This window comes from Piliocolobus tephrosceles, chromosome 21, assembly GCF_002776525.5.
Source record: "Piliocolobus tephrosceles isolate RC106 chromosome 21, ASM277652v3, whole genome shotgun sequence".
Classification (NCBI taxonomy): Eukaryota; Metazoa; Chordata; class Mammalia; order Primates; family Cercopithecidae; genus Piliocolobus; species Piliocolobus tephrosceles.
The window spans coordinates 17,007,273-17,030,496 of record NC_045454.1 but is presented as its reverse complement, the minus strand read 5'-3'; the positions used below and the strand labels follow the sequence as shown (position 1 = coordinate 17,030,496).

General features: G+C 50.0%; 1 protein-coding gene across 2 annotated transcripts in view; it reads left to right on the top strand.

Annotated features, from left to right (window-relative positions):
- SPTBN4 (spectrin beta, non-erythrocytic 4) overlaps positions 1 to 23,224 on the top strand; it is a 117,949-nt gene that overhangs the window by 85,142 nt on the left and 9,583 nt on the right. Inside the window, exons 21-30 of one of the 2 annotated variants that reach the window (XM_023229136.3) lie at positions 4,351 to 4,575; positions 5,364 to 5,453; positions 9,834 to 10,112; positions 10,203 to 10,333; positions 11,823 to 12,027; positions 12,753 to 13,133; positions 16,293 to 16,537; positions 21,338 to 21,476; positions 21,576 to 21,660; positions 22,076 to 22,272. In XM_023229136.3, coding sequence (XP_023084904.2) covers positions 4,351 to 4,575; positions 5,364 to 5,453; positions 9,834 to 10,112; positions 10,203 to 10,333; positions 11,823 to 12,027; positions 12,753 to 13,133; positions 16,293 to 16,537; positions 21,338 to 21,476; positions 21,576 to 21,660; positions 22,076 to 22,272 — 1,977 coding nt within the window. Of the gene's footprint in view, positions 1 to 4,350; positions 4,576 to 5,363; positions 5,454 to 9,833; positions 10,113 to 10,202; positions 10,334 to 11,822; positions 12,028 to 12,752; positions 13,134 to 16,292; positions 16,887 to 21,337; positions 21,477 to 21,575; positions 21,661 to 22,075; positions 22,273 to 23,224 lie in introns of those variants that run through there. The other variant, XM_023229137.1, reaches the window with a different exon arrangement.

The window sequence follows — 23,224 nt, the reverse complement described above, 5'->3', positions numbered from 1 at the left end:
ATGGGGTTTCACCATGTTGACCAGGCTGGTCTCCAACTCCTGACCTCAGGTGATTCACTCGCCTCGGCCTCCTAAAGTGCTAGGATTACAGGCATGAACCACCGCACCCTGCATGCTTTTTCTTCTTAACAGTAACATTTGGCTATTATTCCATATTGGTCTGGATTCGTTTAACCATTTTACTGTTTGTTTTTTTTTTTTTTTTCAAGAGAGGGGGTCTAGCTGTGTTGCCCAGGCTGGTCTCGATCTCCTGGGCTCAAGCAATCCTCCCACCTCAACCTCTTGAGTAGTTGGGATTACAGGCATGAGCTGCTGCACCTGACTTAACCATTTCTGTCTTGATGGGCATTGAGGTTGCTTCCAGTTTTTTCCCATTACAAACTCTGCTGTGACTACAACTTTGTGCATCTGTGCCAGTATTTCTTTTTTTCTTCTTTAAAAAAATTTTATTATTATTATTTTTTATTTTTTTTTCAAGATGGAGTCTTGCTCTGTCACCCAGGCTGAAGTGGCACAATCTCAGCTCACTGCAACCTCTGCCTCCCAAGTTCAAGCAATTCTCCTGCCTCAGCCTCCCAAGAAGCTGGGATTACAGGCATGCATTACCACACCTAGCTAATTTTTGTATTTTTAGTAGAGACGGGGTTTTACCATGTTGGCCAGGCTGGTCTTGAACTCCTGACCTTGTGACCCACCTGCCTTGGCCTCCCAAAGTGCTGAGATTACAGGCATGAGCCACTGCACCTGGCCTATGACAGTATTTCTTTAGTCATATTCCTAGAAGTGCAAGTGCTAGGTCAAGCAGATGTGTATTTTGCATTTTGATGCAAAGACCTGCCAAATTGCCTTCCAAAAAGGCTCTACCAGTTTACACCACCACTGACAGTGGCTGAGTGTGCCTGTCTCCCAGGATCTTTACCAGCATTAGATACTATAAGTGTTTTACATTTTTGCCAACCTAATGTGTAGAGAAGGATGTCTTGACCAGGCGCAGTGACTCACTCCTGTAATCTCAGCACTTTGGGAGGCCAAGGTGGGTGGATCACCTGAAGTCAGGAGTTCAAGACCAACCTGGCCAACATGGTGAAACCCCATCTCTGCTAAAAATACAAAATTAACCAGGCATGGTGACACGTGCCTGTAATCCCAGCTACTCGAGAGGTTGAGACAGGAGAATCACTTGAACCGAGGAGGCAGAGGTTGCAGTGAGCCGAGACCATGCCATTGCACTCCAGCCTGGGCAAAAAGAGTGAAACTCCGTCTCAAAAAAAAAAGAAAGAAAAGAAAAGAAAAAAGAAAAGGATGTCTTGTTTTAATTTCTATTTTCCAGCTGATTAATAAGACTGGGCATCTTTTCATATGCTTATTTGTCTGTTGCCTGTTCACCTCTGATGCCCATTTCTCTTTTTGGGCAGCCTTTTTTTTGCTGATATCATTCATGTATGCATGGAACAAATCTTAATTGGAGGCTTACTGTGTACCAGAAATTGTTCTAGGTTTTCAAGAATACAGCAGTGAGTGTGACAGAGCCCCTTCCATCATGTGGGTCACATTGTGGAAGCAGGGGACCAATAAAAATACACAAGTACCTGAGTACAGTGGCTCACACCTGTAATCCCAGCACTTTGGAAGGCCAACGTGAGAATAGTTTGAGTCTAGGCATTCAAGACCAGCCTGGGCAACATAGCGAGACCCCATCTTTATGACAAATTTCAAAAATGATCTGGGCATGGTGGTGTGTGCCTGTAGTTGTAGCTACTTGGGAGGCGAAGGCAAAAGGATCCCCTGAGCCTAGGAGTTTAAGGCTGCAGTGAGCTATTATCTCACTACCGCACTCCAACCTGGATAACAGAGCAAGACCCTGTCAAAAAACAAAACACACCTACACACAAATCAAGAGAGTTGTCTGATGGTGGTAAGCACTATGAAGACGAAGCAGGATGGAGGGAAATTCTTTGATTGTTAAATAAACTAATTCCTTGCTCTAATATATATCAATTTTTTCAGTTTTTCATTTGCCTTCTAACTCTATGAAATTTTGGTTGATGCAGAAGTATTTTTTAAATTTTTTTAAATTTAAGTTCTAGGGTACATGTGCACAACATGCAGGTTTGTTACATATGTATACATGTGCCATGTTGGTGTGCTGCACCCATTAACTCATCATTTACATTAGGTATTTCTCTTAATGCTATCCCGCCCCGCTCCTCCCACCCCACAACAGGCCCCGGTGTGTGATGTTCCCTGCCCTGTGTCCAAGTGTTCTCGTTGTTCAATTCCCACCTATAAGTGAGAATGTGCAGTGTTTGGTTTTCTGTCCTTGCAACAGTTTGCTCAGAATGATGGTTTCCAGCTTCACCCATGTCCCTACAAAGGATTCATCCTTTTTTATGACTGCATAGTATTCCATGGTGTATATGTGCCACGTTTTCTTAATCCAGTCTATCATTGATGGACATTTGGGTTAGCTCCAAGTCTTTGCTATTGTGAACAATGCCACAATAAACATACATGTGCTTGTGTCTTTATAGCAGCATGATTTATAATCCTTTGGGTATATACCCAGTAATGGGATGGCTGGGTCAAATGGTATTTCTAGTTCTAGATCGATCCTTGAGGAATCGCCACACTGTCTTCCACAATGGTTGAACTAGTTTACACTCCCACCAACAGTGTAAAAGTGTTCCTATTTCCCCACATCCTCTCCAGCATCTGTTGTTTCCTGACTTTTTAATGATTGCCACTCTAACTGGTGTGAGATGGTATCTCATTGTGGTTTTGATTTGCATTTCTCTGATGACCAGTCATGGTGAGCATTTTTTCATATGTCTATTGGCTGATGCAGAAGTATTTTTATGTGATCAAATTTATAAATCTTTCCCTTTATGTTTTTTTATGCTTGGAAAGATTTTTCTCCATCCCAGCATTATAAAAGCATTTGCCCAGGTTTTCTTTTAGTGCCTTATGGATTTACTTATTTCGTTTAAGTCTTTAATCCATCTGGAATTGTTTTCAGTACAAACAGCAAGGAAAGGATCCAGCTAAATTGGTTAGCCATTGGCCCATGACCATTCATTAAATAATCCATCTTTCCCTTGGGGATTTGCATTGGCATCTATGAAACACATGAATTTTCTTGTGTATTTGGGTCTGCTTTTGCACTTTCTGTCTATCCCTATGACACAGCAGCCATCCAAATCACTATAGCTTTGTATTTATTTTTGATAAATTTTTACTATCAAATGTTTTTTCAGCCTGTAATCCCAGCACTTTGGGAGGCCTTGGGAGGCCAAGGTGGGCAGATCACTTGAGGTTAGGAGTTTGAGAACAGCCTGACCAACATGGTGAAACCCCGTCTCTACTAAAAATACAAATAAATAAATAAATAAATAAATAAATAAATAAATAAATAAATAAAAATAATAGCCAGGCATGGTGGCAGGTGCCAGCTACTGGGGAGGCCAAGGCACAAGAATCACTTGCACCTGGGAGGTGGAGGTTGCCGTGAGCTGAGATTGCCCACTGAACTCCAGCCTGGACGACACAGTGCCCAGGCTGATTTGCTCATCCATCTACAAAAAAAAAAAAAAAAAAAAAAAATCGGCTAGGTATGGTTGCTCACGCCTGTAATCCCAAGCACTTTGAGAGGCCAAGGTGGGCGGATCACCTGAGGTCAGGAGTTCAAGACCAGCCTGGCCAATATGGTGAAACCCATCTCCACAAAAATACAAAAATTAGCTGGGCATGATGGCAGGTGCCTATAATCCCAGCTACTCGGGAGACTGAGGCGGGAGAATCGCTTGAACCCAGGAAGTGAATGTTGCAGTGAGCCAAGATTGTGCCATTGCACTCCAGCCTGGGCGACAGAGCGAGATTCCGTCTCAAAAAAAAAATTCGTTAACAAAAAATTATTACTATATTTGATAGTAATAATTTTGGAAAGTTGACTCTTCGGACAAATTCTTTAACTTCTCTTGGCCTCAGTTTCCTCCTCTGTAAAACAGGGAGACTACCAACATTGAAGGGTTGTTCTGAGAATTAGTGATTTAATGGACCACTTTAGTTCCTGGGTCAGGTAAGCCTCTTTGAGAAGGTCATACTGCAGCTAAAATCTGACAAGGAAGAGCATGCCTGGCAGAGGAAACAGCAAAGGCAAAGGCTCCGAGGCAGGGACTAGCTTAGTGTGATGCAGGTTCATGCGGAGGGCATCGCTCCTGGAGGCGACTGAGCAAGGAGAGGGTGGAAGGGTGGGCCGGTGAGGGGTCTGGCTGTCACCATAAGGGTACTGGAGAGCCACAGCAGGATCAGGAGGGCGGGTGGGGCCCACTGATATTGCCTCTGTCCCCACAGTCCATGGAGTCGCAGGTGGAGGAGTGGTACCGCGAGGTGGGAGAGCTGCAGGCGCAGACGGCGGCGCTGCCGCTGGAGCCGGCCAGCAAGGAGCTGGTGGGCGAGCGGCAGAACGCGGTGGGCGAGCGCCTGGTGCGCCTGCTCGAGCCGTTGCAGGAGCGCCGCCGCTTGCTGCTGGCCTCCAAGGAGTTGCACCAGGTGGCGCACGACCTGGACGACGAGCTGGTGAGGCCAGCGCAGGGGCCTGGGGCGGGGCGGGGCGGGGCCAAGGATGGAGAAGGCTGAGACCTTCCCACTCATACGCTGAAAGATGCACTCAGCCCTTCACTCATTCATTCATTCACATTCATTTACTCACTTTGAATCATTCATTGATTTGTTCATGAAGTCACTCATTTATTTATTCACTCATCCATTGTTTTTGCCTCCACTCATTTATTTACTTATTATTCATTCACTCATTCACTCCTCTGTTCATGTCCTCATTCCATCACTCAGCTTCCTGATTTGCTCACTAATTTGGTCACTCAGTTGATCATTCTGGCCCCAACCCGGTGTGTGGATGATACTGGGGCCACAGGGGTGGCCAAGGCAGACCCCATTGTGCCCCACAGGACTCAAAGTCCAACTGGGAAAACAGACTTGTCCCCAGACAGTGACAATTCAGGGTGGTTAGGAATATGATAGGAAACAAGACCTGTATGTGCAAAGGCCAACGGTGTGAGCCTGGCTTAAGTGCAGAGAGCAAGACAGAGTATGTCAACAGAGGAGACTGAGACAGGTGTGATGGCGCCTGTAGTCCCAGATACTTGGGAGGCTAAGGTGGGAGGATTATTTGAGCTTGGGGATTTGATCCCATCTCAAAGAAAAAAAAAAAATGGAGGAGGCTGAAGATTCGACTGGGCTGTTAGGCAAGGAAGGGCCTGGGACACCGTGCAGGTTTAAAGTTTAGTTGCGATGCAGCAGTTCTTGGATGCGTTCTCCCCTTGACCTGCTTCCTGTGTCCTCTCCAGGCATGGGTTCAGGAGCGGCTGCCACTGGCCATGCAGACAGAGCGAGGCAACGGTTTGCAGGCGGTCCAGCAGCACATCAAAAAGAACCAGGTGAGCAGAGCCAGGTGAGGGAGTGAGTTAGGACACATTTGGATACACGTGATAGAAAGCAGCTGAAGGTGGTTAAAGCCAAAACAATGACTTTATTGGTTTTTGGAATTAACAAGACTGTGGACAGCAGATACAGATGTATCCAGGTGCTTCCATATATTTTCATGACTCTGGGCTGTATTTTTTGTTTGTTTGCTTGTTTGTTTTGAGATGGAGCCTTGCTCTGTCACCCAGGCTGAAGTTTAGTGGTGCAATCTTCGCTCACTGCAGCCTCCACTTCCTGAGTTCAAGCGATTCTCCTGCCTCAGCTGCCCAAGTAGCTGGGATTACAGGTCTGCACCACCACACCTGGCTAATTTTTGTATTTTTAGTAGAGATGGGGGTCTCACCATGTTGTCCAGTCTGGTCTCAAACTCCTGACCTCAAGTGATCCACTCACCTCGGCCTCCCAAAGTGCTAGGATTACAGGTGTGAGCCACCGCACCCGGCCTGTTTGTTTTTCTGCATGAGCTTTCTTCTTAGGCCAGTCCTCCTCTCCTGGTGGTAAAAGGCCTCCAATAGATTCAGGTTTACCTCCTGCCAGCAAAACTGAAGAGAATTTCCCCCTCTCAATAATGTCAGCAGTAGTCCCAGGAATAACTCTCATTGGCTCACCATGCACATGGCGTCCCATGCCCATCCCGGAACTACTCATGACGGATGGGGATTCGGACTGCTCCTTGGGCTGGCCTGGCTAGGCACCCTCCCCTGGAACCTGCTGCTGGAATCAGCCTTAGCTTAATTACCAAGGCTGGGTGGAGGCAAGGGGGGTTCCCCAAAGGAAAATCAGTGTCTTGAGACTAGAAGGAAGAGGAATGGCTATTGGACAAGGAAAAAGTAAAACAACCATCAAGTTAGCCTGGTGTGGTGGTGTACCCCTGTAGTCCCAGCTACTCTGGAGGCTGAGGAGGGAGGGTCCCTTGAGTCCAGAGGTCAAAGCTGTGGTTAGCCTTGAACACACCACTGCACTCCACCCTGTGCAACAGAATGAGACCCTATCTCTCTCTCTGTCACACACACACACCCCCCAAAACAAATAAAAAACACCCATAGGGACAAAGGACAGAGATAATCAGCAAGAGGGTACTACTGTCTGCTAACCTGAGCAAGGTGGGGGGAGGGGGCTTTTGCGCTCCTAAAAAATCTCTGAATCTCTCTTCATCCCTCTGGGGCTCAGTTTCCACATCTAAATAAGTAGAGTTGGTTTAGAGCAGTGGTTCTCAAACTGCATAGCAGGGGAACCCCTTGGTCAAAGCAACTATTTCACCAAAGCCTAAAGCAAGACACATAAAAGAGGAATAATAATAAGAAGAAGACGGCCGGGTGCGGTGGCTCAAGCCTGTAATCCCAGCACTTTGGGAGGCCGAGGCGGGTGGATCACGAGGTCAGGAGATCGAGACCATCCTGGCTAACACGGTGAAACCCCGTCTCTACTAAAAATACAAAAAACTAGCCGGGCGTGGTGGTGGACGCCTGTAGTCCCAGCTACTCGGAGGCTGAGGCGGGAGAATGGCATGAACCCGGGAGGCGGAGCTTGCAGTGAGCCGAGATCGCGCCACTGCACTCTAGCCTGGGCGACACAGCAAGACTCCGTCTCAAAAAATAAGAAGAAGAAGAAGAAGAAGAAGAAGAAGAAGGCATTGTGCCGGGCACGGTGGCTCCAGCCTGTAATCCCAGCACTCTGGGAAGCAGAGGCGGGAGGATCACTTGAGCCCAGAAGTTTGAGACCAGCCTGGGCAACATGGGGAAATCCCATCTCTACCAGAAATACAAAAATTAGCTGAGCATAGTGGAAGGTGCCTGTAATCCCAGCTACTTGGGAGACTGAGTCAGGAGAATCGCTTGAACCCAGGAGGCAGAGGTTGCAGTGAGCCGAGATCACACCACTGCATACCAGCCTGGGTGACAGAGTGAGACCCTGTCTCAAAAAAAAAGAAAAAAGGCCGGGCACGGTGGCTCAAGCCTGTAATCCCAGCACTTTGGGAGGCCAAGACGGGCGGATCACAAGGTCAGGAGATCGAGACCATCCTGGCTAACACGGTGAAACCCCGTCTCTACTAAAAATACAAAAACTAGCTGGGCGAGGTGGCGGGCGCCTGTAGTCTCAGCTACTCGGGAGGCTGAGGCAGGAGAATGGCGTAAACCCGGGAGGCGGAGCTTGCAGTTAGCTGAGATCCGGCCACTGCACTCCAGTCCGGGCGACAGAGCAAGACTCCGCCTCAAAAAAAAAAAAAAAGAAAAAGAAAAAAGAAAAAAAAGCATCGATTAAAGATTTACTATATGCTGGCCAGGTGCAGTGGCTGATGCCTGTAATCCCAGCACTTTGGGAGGCCGAGGTAGGTGGATCACCTGAGGTCAGGAGTTCAAAACCAGTCTGATCAACATGGTGAAACCCCGTCTCTACTAAAAATACAAAAAAATTAAGGCCAGGTGCAATGGGTCACACCTGTAATCCCAACACTTTGGGAGGCCGGGGTGGGTGGATCATGAGGTCAGGAGGAGATCGAGATCATCCTGGTTAACACGGTGAAACCCCGTCTCTACTAAAAACACAAAAAATTAGCCGGGCATGGTGGCACGTGCCTGTAATCCCAGCTACTCGGGAGGCTGGGGCAGGAGAATAGCTTGAACCTGAGAGGCGAAGGTTGCAGTGAGCCAAGATCGCACCATTACAGTCCAGCCTGAGTGTCAAGAGCAAGACTCTGTCTCAAAAAAAAAAAAAAAAAAAAAAGATTTACCATGTGCTAAATACCGTGTTAGGGTTTATGCTGATTATTTAATTTAATCCTCTCAATAACCCTATGAGGTGGATATTGTCATTATCCTCATTTCACCAAACAGCGTATGTTGGAAGAATAGGACACTGAAGGATGGTGGGGAGGTGGGTCCACAGATTATTTTGGAAGGTTCCTGATCATTCTGCAGTAGGTGGAGTTCTTTAAGAGACTAGAGTTTTGCTGAGATTTTGTTTTCCTGTCTTGACGAAAATACTCTTGGCTGTCAACAGTGTTGACAGTATCCTCATGGTTGAGGAAACTGATCAAATGCACTTAGTACTTAAAATTGAGGGAGCTCAGCTGTGTGTGCCGTGAGAGTGGTGGATACACAGGGGCTGTTAAGCAAAAAATAGCTGCAAATATTATGCATTTGCTGCATGCAGGCTCAGTTCTAAGTGCTCCATAGTTTATCACCTTACAACAACCCCACAAGGTAGATCATCTCAGCCTGATACTAGCCATGTGACGTTAGCAAATTCCTCACCCTCTCTTTGCCTGTCTTCTCATCTGTAAAACGGAGATGGTAGTGTTGTCAGGCTCCATAGGTTGGGAGTGAGGAGCTGTGAGGCTATGTTATGTAAAGCTCTTACTTAGCAAAGAACCCGGCAGGTAGCAGAGTAGCAGACACTCAAGAAGTATTGGCTGGCCGGGCCCAGTGGCTCATGCTTATAAGCCTAGCACTTTGGGAGGCCAACGTGGGCGGATTGCTTGAGGCCAGGGGTTCAAGACTGGCCTGAGTAACATAGCAAGACCTCATCTATCCAAAAATATTTTTTAAAATAGCCGGGCACAGTGGTGCACACCTGTAGTCCCAGCTACTTGGGAGGCTGAGGCAGGAGGATCACTTGAGCCCAGGAGATGAAGGCTGCAGTGAGCTGCAGTAGTGCCTCTGCATTCCAGCCTGGGTGATAGAGTGAGACCCTGTCTCTAAAAAAGCAAAATAAGAAGAGGACATGCTGGCTGTTTTATCTTTGTTTACCAGTTGAGGCACACAAAAAGTTAAATGAGGTGAAGGCACACAAAAAGTTAAAAAAGACACACAAAAAGTTAAATAAGGTACTCTGCAAGTGCAGAGCTGGTGAGGGAACCTTCTGGGGGATGGAAGTGTTTCGCATGCTGATCTGGGCACACCGGTGTATGCGTCTGTACATATGTGTGCAACTGTATACCTAAGATTTGTGCACTTCACCGTATATAAATGATACCTCGGCTGCTAAGCTGCAGGGTTTTTGTATTAGGGCCGATTTTGGGTCAGCAAGCGTCTTAGCTCAGAGCACAGTCTCCGGAACCAGCCTCCTGTGTTCAAATCCTGTCACTCCTCACTGGCTGCTTGTTCTTGGGCTCCCTACCTTGCCCCTCTGTGCCTGTGTTTCCACATGCAGCATGGGGTTATGATGATTGAGGGAGTATTAGCAAAATGCTTACATGGTCCTGGCACGTGGTAAGCGAGTTGGGGGTTCTTGGTAATTGTCCCATGGGCCGTGCCAGTAGCAGAGGAGCATGTGGTCTTGCAGGGCCTCGAACGTCCCCTCTCCACCCACATCCCGCTACCTCCCACCCCCAGGGTCTGCGGCGGGAGATCCAGGCGCACGGGCCGCGCCTGGAGGAGGTGCTGGAGCGCGCGGGCGTGCTGTCGTCGCTGCGCAGCCCGGAGGCAGAGGCCGTGCGCCGGGGCCTGGAGCAGCTGCAGAGTGCCTGGGCCGGACTGCGGGAGGCTGCCGAGCGACGGCAGCAGGCGCTGGACGCCGCCTTCCAGGTGGAGCAGTACTACTTCGACGTGGCCGAGGTGGAGGCGTGGCTGGGCGAGCAGGAGCTGCTCATGATGAGTGAGGATAAGGGCAAGGTGCGCCCGAGCTGGGGGTGCGGAGGGCCTGGGGGCGCTGGAGCCCGGGGCCGCCGCTGCCGCCTCATCGTGGGCGCTTTGTGCCCCTAGGACGAACAGAGCACCCTGCAGCTGCTCAAGAAACACCTGCAGCTGGAGCAAGGCGTGGAGAACTACGAGGAAAGCATCGCTCAGCTGTCGCGCCAGTGCCGGGCGCTGCTGGAGATGGGGCACCCGGACAGGTGGGCGGGCGGGGACGGGGGCGTGACCGGTTCACAGGAATGGTCCAGCAGGACCTGAAGCTTCGCTCTTGAGAGCGCAGCGCTGGAATTGGACGTTGGGTGGGAGAGGTCCTCCTTGCTGTGTGCTGGAGCCCTCGGATTTGGCAAGTGGGCTGGCTGGAATGGGGGGACACGGCCCAGAGATGGTTGAGAGGGTGGGGCCAGGAGCACCTGGATATGAGTGTAGTTGTGGGCACCTCGTCAGGGGAGAAAAGAGGAGGTGATGTCTAGGACTGGGGCAGAGAAGAATTTGCTCAGGACAAGCAAGGGGCTCTTTCTACCCAGTGTCTGGGAGGACAGAAAAGCCTGTGCTGAGATTGGCTATGGGGGTGGGGCTGGAGACCTCCTGGTGTGCAGTGGGGTGACATTGCCTGGTGTAGGCCGGTGCTGAGCTCCAGGCCTGGACCAGGGATGGAATCTGAAAGGAGGTACAGAGAAGGAGACCTCTGTGCAAGTGGGCTCAGAGATCGGGGCTAGAGGTGGGGTGAATTGGCTGGGGACCCAACTTGGGAGTTCAGAGTCCCACCCAGGTTCCTGGATAAGGGAGGCGTGAGACTGAGATAGAAGCTGGGTGAGGCTGCCGAGGCGGGCGGATCACTTAAGGTCAGGAGTTGGAGACCAACTTGGCCAACATGGTGAAACCCCGTCTCTACTAAAACTAAAAAATTAGTCTGGCATGGTGGTGCGTGCCTGTAGTCCCAGCTGCTTGGGAGGCTGAGGCAGGAGAATGGCTTGAACCTGGGAGGCAGAGGTTGCAGTGAGCCGAGATCATGCCACCACACTCCAGCCTGGCGACAGAGCAAAATGCCATCAAAAAAAAAAAAAAAGAGAAAAAAAGAAACTAGGTGAGGCTGGATGGAGGTGAGCTTATCCATCTAGGGAAGCACAGCTTTCCCTGCATGCTGAAATGCAGGTCTGTCTGAACCCAAGACTTGCAGAAAACACAGTCCTGGCCAGGCATAGTGGCTCACGCCTGTAGTCTCAACACTCGGAGGCTGAGGCAAGAGGATCGTTTGAGCCCAGGAGTTTGAGAACAGAGGGAACATAGTGAGACCTCATCTCTACAAAAAAATCAAAAAGTTAGCCAGGTGTAGAGTCACGCACCTGTGGTCCCACTGTGGAGGCTGCGATGGGAGGATAGCTTGAGCCTGGGAGGTGGAGGCTGCAGTGAGTTGTGATCACACCACTGCACTCCAGCCTAAGCAACAGAGCAAGACCCTGTCTCCAAAAAGAAAAAAGAAAATGAAAGAAAGAAAGAAAGAAAGAAAGAAAGAAAGAAAGAAAGAAAGAAAAGAAAAGAAAAAAGAAAACAGGGCTCTACCTGGGGATACAACCTTGTCTGAAGATTCCAGGGAAACACAGCCCTGTTTTGGGGAGGGGGTTTAGGGGGGTCACGCTCTGCCCCAGCAGTCTCAGGGGTCCATCCCTGCCCCTCCATGTCCCCCATCAGCGAGCAGATCAGCCGGCGGCAGTCTCAGGTGGACCGCCTGTACGTGGCGCTCAAGGAGCTGGGTGAGGAGCGCCGGGTGGCTCTGGAACAGCAGTACTGGCTGTACCAGCTCAGCCGCCAGGTGAGCGAGCTTGAGCACTGGATCGCTGAGAAGGAGGTGGTGGCTGGCTCACCGGAGCTCGGCCAGGACTTTGAGCACGTCTCGGTGAGCATCATTAGTAATAAGTGATACCAGGAGCTACCACTAAGGTTCTCTGGGCCTCCGTTTCCTCATCTGTAGTATGAGGATAATAACAGCACCCCCCTCATGGCTCTGCGGTGAGACAAATGAGTTAATATGTTGTAAAGCACTGAGGACCCTGCTTGGCACACATGGTGCCTCACAGTGCTAATTACTGTTATCAGCTTATTGTTTTATTGTTACTTACTGTTATTTTTATTGTTACTATTTTGTTACTTTTCTTGCTAGGTGTTCAATAAGTGTTAGATATTATTTTTTATGATGATGATGATGATTCTCATTATTCTTACCTGCCACAAAATGGTAGTCTCTGTCAGGTGTGGTGGCTCACGCCTGTAATCCCAACACTTTGGGAGGCCGAGGCAGGTGATCACTTGAGGTCAGGAGTATGAGACCAGCCTGGCGAACATAGTGAAACCCTGTCTCTACTAAAAATACAAAAAAATTAGCTGGGTGTGGTGGCGCATGCCTGTAGTCCCAGCTATTTGGGAGGATGAGGCAGGAGAATCACTTGAACCAGGGAGGTGAAGGTTGCGGTGAGTGGCTATTGAACCACTGCACTCCAACCGGGGTGACAGAGCAAGACTCTGTATCAAAAAGAAAAAAAAAATTGTAGGCTGGAGGGGGCTGGTGTGTGCTGCCCGTTTGCTCACTTTGCTGTACCCCTCTCCCTGACTTCCTGATGGCAGGTGCTGCAGGAGAAATTCTCAGAGTTCGCCAGCGAAACAGGCACGGCAGGGCGGGAGCGGCTGGCAGCTGTGAACCAGATGGTGGACGAGCTGATCGAGTGTGGCCATACAGCAGCGGCCACCATGGCCGAGTGGAAGGACGGCCTGAACGAGGCCTGGGCTGAGCTGCTGGAGCTCATGGGCACACGGGCCCAGCTGCTGGCCGCCTCTCGGGAGCTTCATAAGTTCTTCAGTGACGCCCGAGAGCTTCAGGGACAGATTGAGGAGAAGCGGAGGCGGCTGCCCCGCCTGACCACCCCGCCTGAGCCGAGACCCAGCGCCAGTTCCATGCAGCGGACCCTGAGAGCCTTTGAGCATGACCTGCAGCTCCTCGTGTCCCAGGTGGGGCTCCGGTGGCCATCGGGGCAGGTGGAAGGGCCCAGACAGCTGGGGGCAGCAAAGTGGGCAAAAATCAGGCTGTGGAGCAGGTTGAAATTAGGCAGTGGCACAGACAGAAAGCATACTACAGACCAGGAAGAAATTAGAGAATGGAGCAGATAGAAAATGGACTGATGGAATGGTATATAGACATCAGGTAGTGGCAGGGAAAAGTGGTACAGAAGGTCTCACAGATACTAAACAGCTTCCTATTGGGTGTGGTGGCTCATGCTGTAATCCCAGCCCTTTGGGAGGCCAACACAGGTGGATCATCTGAGGTCAGGAGTTTAAGACCCGCCTGGCCAATATGGTGAAACCCCATCTCTACTAAAAATACGAAAATTAGCCAGGTCTGGTGGTGGGCACCTGTAATCCCAGCTACTTGGGAGGCTGAGGCAGGAGAATCGCTTGAACCCAGGAGGCGGAGGTTGCAGTGAGCTGAGATCTTGCCATTGCAATCCAGCCTAGGTGACGAGAGTGATACTCCATTTCAAAAAAAAGAAAAGAAAAAAAAGCTTCCAACAGAGATTGGGCAGTGGTTCTCCTAAAACTGTGAATTTTACCTAAATCCAGATCGAGGGTCTAAAGGGAATTTTGAGAATGCTAAGAGGAATTTGGCTATGGTATAGATAGAAATTAGACAACAGACAAGACCAGGCGCGGTGACTCATGCCTATAATCCCAACACTTTGGGAGGCTGAGGCGGGCAGATCACGAGGTCAGGAGTTCAAGACCAGTCTGACCAACATGATGAAACCCCGTCTGTACTAAAAATACAAAAATTAGTAGGCGTGGTGGCAGGCACCTGTAATCTCAGCTACACAGGAGGCTGAGGCAGGAGAATCACTTGAACCCAGGAGGCGGAGGTTGCAGTGAGCTGAGATCACGCCACTGCACTCTAGCCTGGGTGACAGAACGAGACTCCTTCTCAAAAAAAAAAAAAAAAAAAAGGCCGGGCATGGTGGCTCACGCCTGTAATCCCAGCACTTTGGGAGGCTGAGGAGGGTGGATCACAAGGTCAGGGTATCGAGACCATCCAGGCTAACACAGTGAAACCCCGTCTCTACTAAAAATACCAAAAAAAAAAAATTAATCGGGCATGGTGGCGAGCTCCTGTAGTCCCAGCTGCTCGGGAGGCTGAGGCAGGAGAATGGCACGAACCCAGGAGGGGAAGCTTGCAGTGAGCCAAGATCACGCCATTGCCCTACAGCCTGGGTGACAGAGCGAGACTTCACCTCAAAAAAAAAAAAAAAAAAGGAAAGAAAAGAAATTAGATAACGGGTCTGTGATAGAAATCATATGACTTTTCTGAAAGTAATTTGATGGGGGTGAATTTAATGAAAAAGGCAACAGAGATATTAGAAATTAGGTGGAGGGTCTGGCCAGAATTCGGAGGTGGATCTGAGCAGTCAGATGGAAATGAAGCTGCAGGCCCAATACAACTCAGGGAGCAGGACTGAGAGAAATCGGGTTGCAGGTCTAATGGAAGGTAGACGTTGGGCAATTTTTTTGTTTTTTGTTTTTGTTTTTTTTCGAGACAAGGTCTCACTCTGTCACCCAGGCTGGAGTGCAGTGGCTTGATCTCAGCTCACTGCAACCTCTGCCTCCCAAGCTCAAGCGATTCTCCTGCCTCAGCCTTCCAAATAGCTAGGATTACATGCACACGCCACCATGGCCGGCTAATTTTTGTATTTTTAGTGGAGACGGGGTTTCACCATGTTGGCCAGGCTGGCCTCAAAATCCTAACCTCAGGTGATCCATCCGTCTTGGCCTCCCTAAGTGCTGGGATTATAGGCATGAGCTACTGTGCCCAGCTGGCAATTATTATTTTTATATATTATATTATATATATTATATATTATTATTATTATATTTTATTTCATAATAAAATTATTATTATTATTATTATCACTTTGTCACCCAGGCTGGAGTACAGTGGTGTAATCTCGACTCACTGCAACCTCCACCTCCCGGGTTCAAGTGATTCTCCCCCTTCAGCCTCCTGAGTAGCTGGGAGTACAGGTGCGAGCCACCACACCCAACTAATTTTTGTATTTTTAGTAGAGATGCGGTTTCACCATGTTGGCCACGCTGGTCTTGAACTCCTGACCTCAAGTGGTTTGCTTGCCTTGGCCTCCCAAAGTGCTGGGGTTACAGGCATGAGCCACCATGCCCAGCCCAATTATTTTTATAAATCCTACTTAGAAAGTGACTTAGAAATCAGGCTGAGAGATTGACAGCAATAAGTGGTGGATCTGTTAGAGATGGGGAGGTCACGCCAAAAGAAATCAGGAGATTTAACCAACAGAGTGAGCAACAGGCTGAGCGCAGTGGCTCATGCCTATAATCTCAGCACTTTGGGAGGCCGAGGTGGGAGGACTGCTTGAGCCCAGGAGTTCAAGATGAGCCTGGGCAACATAGTGAGATTCCATCTCTATTACAACATGTATGTATGTATCCTGGTGCAGTGACATGCACCTGTACTTCCAGCTATTAGTAGGCTGAGGCAGGAGGATCACTTGAGCCCAGGGTGTCAAGGCTGCAGTGAATTGTGTTTGCGCCACTGTACTGCCACCTGGGCAACAGAGCAAGACCCTGTCTCAAAACAAACAAACAAACAAACAAAATACCCAAAACCCGAAAGACAGAGTGAGCAGAACTCATACAGCAGAATGAATGGAAATTAGGTAGGGGACTAATAGCAATTGAACAGACATCGTGTAGGAAACTGGGCTACTACGAAGGAGTGGGTTTGAAATAAACCAAGTTAAAAAAAAAATTAGCACATCTAAAAGACATCAAAGTGGAAAGGGGTTTCCTGAAAGACCCAAGGTAGAGGTGGGCCTGCCTGAAAACATAGGTGACAGACCCAATAGAAATAGAGCTCTCAGACCAAAACAAATCAGGCAGTGGGCTGAAAGAGACGTGGTAGTAGAACTAAAAGAAGTCAGAACGCGGGTAAGTCAAAGAGAAATCAGGCAGCAGATATGACAGGAGCCTGGCTGTGGGATCACAGTGTGAGGCTCCTTATATCTTGGGCTTCCGTGCTGGGGCAGATGGCGGGAGGGAGGGCACAGCCTGGGCCCCATGGAGGGCTGGCGCCCGACCTGGCATGCCCCTCAGGTACGGCAGCTGCAGGAGGGGGCGGCCCAGCTGCGGACGGTGTATGCGGGTGAACATGCCGAGGCCATCGCTAGCCGGGAGCAGGAGGTACTGCAGGGTTGGAAAGAGCTGCTGTCAGCCTGCGAAGATGCCCGCCTGCATGTCAGCTCTACGGCCGATGCCCTGCGCTTCCACAGCCAAGTCCGCGACCTGCTTTCCTGGATGGATGGCATCGCCAGCCAGATTGGGGCAGCCGACAAGCCCAGGTGCCCCTCATCCCTCCTTGGGCTTCCTGCCTGCCCCTGGCGGCCTCCCCCAGCCAACCCCAGCCCATTGACAGCCCCCTTCCCAACCGAATGACAACAGCCAATATCTGTGTGGCACCTCTGTGTGCCAGGCACTGTTCCAGGTGCTTCGTGTGTATTCAGACCCCATTTTTAGGCCTGTCATTGGGGACTTAGGTCATGGGGCATCCTTCTGTCCTCTGTCCTTCCCAGTTGCCCATTATTACCCTCTCCATGGGATGTCACAGCATGAAACAGGCTAAAGACAGGATGGGCAAGGGAGGTGTGGGACTATATTTGTGAGGGTGGGTGAAGAATTGTAACAATTCCAGCATCGCAGTGGCTTCATTAGTAGGCATTGACTTATTGCTCACATAGTGGTTGGATGTGAGTGTCCGGCAGAATCCTGTCCCATGGTGATTGGGAGCCAGGGTCCTTCCATCACGCCACCCTGGGAGTCACATGCTGGACCTTCTGCATCCCGCTGCAAATGGGAAAAGACAGAAGGAGGATTACACAGAAGGTTTTAGGGATAAAGCCAGCACTCACACACTGCCAGTCTAGTGGCCTAACCTGTCTGCCAGGGAGGCTGCAAATTGTTTTTCTTTTGAGACGCAGTCTTGCTCTGTCGACCAGGCTGGAGTGCAGTGGCACAGTATCAGCTCACTGCAACCTCCGTCTCCCAGGTTCAAGTGATTCTCCTGCCTCAGCCTCCCAAGTAGCTGGGACTACAGGCGCTCACCACCATGTCTGGCTAATGTTGTATTTTTAGTAGAGATGGGGTTTCACTGTGTTGGCCACTCTGGTCTCAAACTCCTGGCCTCAAGTGATCCACCCGCCTCAGCCTCCCAAAGTGCTGGGATTACAGGCGTGAGCCACCGTGCCCGACCTAGGCTGGAAATTTAGTCGCATGGTGTGGCCAGGAAGAAAAGGACCTGGGGAATCAGGGACACCTGGCATTGCTTCTGGGAATGCAGGGCCTGGAGCCTGCATTCATTTACTCAGCAAATATGTATTAAATGCATATGGTGTGCCACGTGGTGAGCAAGGCCAAGCCCTTGCCCGAGACAGATTGCATTCTCATAGCACTTACTACTTTCTGAAATATAGTATGGGGGCGGGGCATGATGGCTCATGCCTGTAATCCCAGCACTTTGGGAGACTGAGGCAGGTGGATCACCTGAGCTCAGGAGTTTGAGACCAGACTAGCCAGCATGGCGAAACCCAGTCTCTACTAAAAATACAAAAATTAGCCAGGCATGGTGGCGGACGCCTGTAATCCAAGCTACTTGGGAGGCTGAAGCAGGAGAATCGCTTGAACCCAGGAGGCAGAGGTTGCGGTGAGCCAAGATCTTGCCACTGCACTCCAGCCTGGGTAACAAGAGCAAAACTCCGTCTAAAAAAAAAAACAAAGAAAGAAATATAGTATGGGTATATATACATAGGAAGGGAATGATAGCTGGCAAAGTCTCTCTGAGGATATGCATTTGACTGGAGACCTGAATGAAGTAATGGGTGAGTCAGGTAAAGTTTTGGGGGAAGAGTTTTCTAGGTGGACGGACCCACAACTGCAAGGGCCCAGAGGTGGGCTGTAGTTAGGCATGTATGAGGAAGAACTAGAGATCATTGTGGCCAGATGGAGGGAGGAAGTGAGGGAGTGCAGGGTGAGAGGAAGTGAGGTCAGAGGGCCACTGGGACCCTGGAAACCACACATGGTGAGGAGCATACCTTCTCTATGAGGAAGGTGGGAGCCATGCGAGAGTTTAGAGCAGAGTGGAGTGATGTGATGTGTACATTTGAGAAAAATAGGCCAGGCGCAGTGGCTCATGCCTGTCTTCCCAGCACTTTGGGAAGCCAACGCGGGTGAATCACTTGAGGCCAGGACTTTGAGACCAGCCTGGCCAATGTGGCGAAACCCCGTCTCTACTAAAAATACAAAAATCAGCTGGGCATTGTGGCAGACGCCAGTAATCCCAGCTACTGGGGAGGCTGAGGCAGGAGAATTGCTTGAACCTGGAAGGTAGAGGTTGCAGTGAGCTGAGATCACACCACTGCACTACTCCAGCCTGGGCAACAGAGCGAGACTCCATGCTAAAAAAAAAAAAAAAAAAAAAGCTGGGCTTGGTGCTTACGCCTGTAATCCCAACATTTTGGGAGGCTGAGGTGGGTGGATCACTTGAGGTCGGGAGTTCGAGACCAGCCAGACCAACATAGAGAAACCTTGTCTCTACTAAAAATACAAACTTAGCCGGGTGTGGTGGTGCACGCCTATAATCCCAGCTACTCGGGAGGCTGAGGCAGAATTGCTTGAACCTGGGAGGCAGAGGTTGCAGTGAGCCAAGATTGTGCCATTGCACTGCAGCCTGGGCAATAAGAGCAAAATGCCATCTCAAAAAAAAAAAAATTAAATATACAGGGAAGTAAAGGTAACCCACATGTGTATCGTGAACACGTGGCTTGAACAACCGTCAACATTTGGCCAATGTAGCCAGAAGAGGTGGCTCATGCCTGTAATCCCAACACTGGGAGGCCAAGGCAAGAGGATCACTTGAGCCGAGGAGTTTGAGACCACCCTACACAACATTGTGAAACCCCGTCTCTACAAAAAAGAAAAAATTAGTCAATCATGGTGATTCTTTAAAAAAAAATTTTTTTTTTTAAATTAGTTGGGCATTGTGGTGCATGCCTGTAGTCCCAGCTACTCTGGAGGCTAAGCCAGGAGGATCTCTTGAGCTTAAGTGGTAGATTCAAACCATAGCATGAAGCCATGATTGCCATCTGATGGAACCTTCAGAAACTTGGAATTTGTTTTGGACATAAGATAGCTTAGAATGGTGCTGTCCAATAGTTATATAACATGAGCCACAAATGTGAGCCACATATATACTTTAAAATCTGTGGCCATATTAACAAAGCAAAGCAAATGAAAATTAATTTTAGTAATATATTTTTATTTAACCTGACATACCCAAAGTATTATCACTTCAACAGGTAGTCAATATTAAAACTACTAATGAGGCCAGGCAGTCTCAAACTTCTGGCCTCAGGTGATCTGCCCGCCTCAGCCTCCCAATCTCAGTGGAGCGGAGATTGCACCACTGCAGTCCAGCCTGGGTGACAGACAGTCTGTCTCAAAAACAACAACAAAAACAAAACTATTAATGAGGCCAGGCGCAGTGGCTCATGCCTGTAATCTCGGCAGAGATTGGGAACCTAAGGCGGGTGGATCACCTGAGGCCAGAAGTTCAAGACCAGCCTGGCCAACGTGGTGAAAACCCATCTCTACTAAAAATACAGAACAAAAATTAGCCAGGCTTGGTGGTGGGTGCCTGTAATCCCAGCTACTCGGGAGGCTGAGGCAGGAGAACTGCTTGAATCTGGGAAGTGGAGGCTGCAGTGAGCCAAGATCATGCCATTGCACTCCAGCCTGGGCAAGAAGAGCAAATCTCCGTCTCAAAAAAAAAAAAAAAAAGAAGCCGGGTGCGGCTGTAATCCCAGCACTTTGGGAGGCCAAGGTGGGCGGATCGCCTGAGGTCAGGAGTTCGAGACCAGCCTGACAAACATGTTGCAACCCTGTTTCTACTAAAAATACAAAAAGATTAGCCAGGTGTGGTGGCGGGCACCTGTTATCCCAGCTACTCAGGAGGCTGAGGCAGGGGAATCGCTTGAACCCAGAAGGGGGAGGTTGCAGTGAGCGGGGATCGTGCCATTGCACAACAAAAAACTATTAATGAGACATTTTACATTCTTTACTATGCTAACTCCACAAAATCTGGTGTGCATTTTACACTTCATATCAAAATTCAGACTGGCCACGTTTCAAGTGCTTACATGTCTAGTGGCTACTGCCTTGGAGAGCACAGACTTGCAAGGTTAAAATCATTGGCTAGCGGAACCTTCAGAAGCATAGCTAGGAAAAGTTAGAAAATTTGGATCTTGGCTGGGTGTGGTGGCTTATGCCCATAGCCTCAAACTTTGGGAGGCTGAGGCAGGTGGATTGCTTGAGCCCAGGGGTTTGAGACCAGCCTGGGCAACATAGCAAGACCCTGTCTCTACAGAAAATAAAAAAATTAGCTGGGTGTGATGTAACTGCAGTCCTAGTTACTCAGGAGGCTGAGGCAGGAGGATTGCATGAGCCCAGGAGGTTGAGGCTGCAGTGAGCTGTGATCTTGCCACTGCACTCCAGCCTGGGCAACAGAGCAAGACCCTCTTAAAAAAAAAAAAAGGAAGTTTGGATCTTGGAATCCTAGAAGATTAGAATCACCAAAGTGTGAAATTTTAGAAACTTAGAAAGTTTGAATCATTGAATTAGTGAACCATGGGCCCTCAGAACTTGGTCATCGAAAGTAGGTGTCTCAGCCTGGTGCAGTGGCTCATGCCTGTAATCCCAGCACTTTGGGAGGCTGAGACAGGCAGATCACCTGAGGTCAGAAGTTCAAGACCAGCCTGGCCAATATGGTGAAACCCCATCTGTCCTAAAAATACAAAAATTAGCTGAGCATGATGGTGGGCGCCTGTAATCCCAGCTACTCAGGAGGTTGAGGCAGGAGAATCACCTGAACTCGGGAGGTGGAGTTTGCAGTGAGCTGAGATCGCCCCACTGCATTCCAGCCTGGGCCATAGAGTGAGACTCCGTCTCAAAAAAAAAAAAGAAAAGAAAGTAGGTGTCTCGAGGTGGTGTGGGATGTCAGCCTCAAGGATTCAGGGTCACCAGGAGCCATATGTACAGGGCAGGCTGAGGAGGCTGCCCTGGCTCAGATCCCTGCCTGCCACCCACTGCAGGGACGTGTCATCAGTGGAGGTGCTCATGAACTACCACCAGGGCCTGAAGACTGAGCTGGAGGCGCGGGTGCCTGAGCTGACTGCCTGCCAGGAGCTGGGGCGATCTCTGCTGCTCAACAAAAGTGCCATGGCTGATGAGGTGGGGAGCAGGGAGGGGGTCCCCCTCTGCCACCTGGGCACATTGGGGTGGAAGCCATTCCACACCCTGACTTCCCTCCCACCCACCTGCCACTCCCAGATCCAGGCACAGCTGGACAAGCTGGGAACCAGGAAGGAGGAGGTGTCGGAAAAGTGGGACCGCCATTGGGAGTGGCTGCAGCAGAGTGAGTGGGGGCCCAGGCATACGTGGCTCAAGGGCACAGGGACATGCTCCAGCCTGTCCAGCCAAGGCCCAGAGGGTGACAGGAGCATGCTTTGCACCCTACCCGTGGGTCTCCAGAAGCAAACATAAGAGCCTGGAAGGGTGGACAAGGGGGCTGCCTTGCCATTGAATACCCACCCCCCCAAAAAAGTCTTAAAGTCCTGGGTGGGGGACATTAAGGAAGGAGGACTGGGAGTCAGAAAGGAGGAATGATGCCCACTGAAATAGCCCCAGCTTCTGTCATTCCTGCAGAGCCCAGGATGGTCAGGGCTGGGGTATGGAAAGCCGCAGGGGTGTGGAAGGCCAGGGGAAACAGCCATTGCCCCAGGAAGGGCTCCAGATGCCCTAGAATCCTTACCCTGCATGCCCCTCCTCAGTGCTGGAGGTGCACCAGTTTGCCCAGGAGGCGGTGGTGGCTGATGCCTGGCTGACAGCCCAGGAGCCGCTCCTGCAGAGCCGGGAGCTGGGCAGCAGCGTGGATGAGGTGGAGCAGCTTATCCGGCGACACGAGGCCTTCCGCAAAGCGGCTGCGGCCTGGGAAGAGAGGTTCAGCTCTCTGCGGCGCCTGACCACGGTCAGCTCCCCAGATCCTGCCCCATTAACCCCACCCCCACCAAGACCCCCAAACCCATGGCTCTATATGAGACAGACACACCCGGACATGGTGCTTAGTCCTGTGTTGTGTGAGTGCCAAGACCCTTGCTAGGCTCCCAGTGGAGCAGAGGGACAGACCTGTCACCAGTGACAGCCCAGAATGTCAGGGATGTGATAGGGGAAGAACAAGCAGAGGGATGGTGCCTGGGATGAGGAGAGGGAGGGGGAACTGGCCTGGGGGATTCTGTTCTGAGACTTGAATAATTAGGTGAAGAGACTGGTAATAAAAAGGATTAGGCCAGGTGTGGTGGCTCATGCCTGTAATCCCAGCACTTTGGGAGACCAAGATGGGTGGATCACTTGAAGCTATGAGTTTGAGACCCGCCTGGCCAACATATTGAAACCCCATCTCTACTAAAAATACAAAAATTAGCTGGGCAAGGTGGTGCACACCTGTAATCCCAGCTACTCGGGAGACTGAGGCAGGAAAATCACTTGAACCTGGGAGGCAGAGGTTGCAGGCAATGAGCCTAGATCGTGCCACTGCACTCCAGCCTGGGCAACAGAACAAGACTCCATCTCAAAAAAAAAAAAAAAAAAATGCTTAAAGACTGAGTGGGGTGGCTCACACCTGTACCCTCTTTGGAAGGCCTAGGCAGGAGGATTACTTGAACCCAGGAGTTCAAGACCAGCCTTGGCAATATACTGAGAACCCGTATCTACCAAAACCAAAAGCAAACAAAGAAAAAAGAAAAAACAGCCAGGCATGATGGCATGTGCCTATAGTCCCAGCTACTAAGAGGGGTGGCTAAGACTCAAGGATCACTTGAGCACTGGAGGTCGAGGCTGCAGTGAGCTATGATCTTGCCCCTTGCACTCCAGCCTGGATGACAGAGCAAGACTCTGAAAAAAGAAAAAAAAAAAAAAAAAAA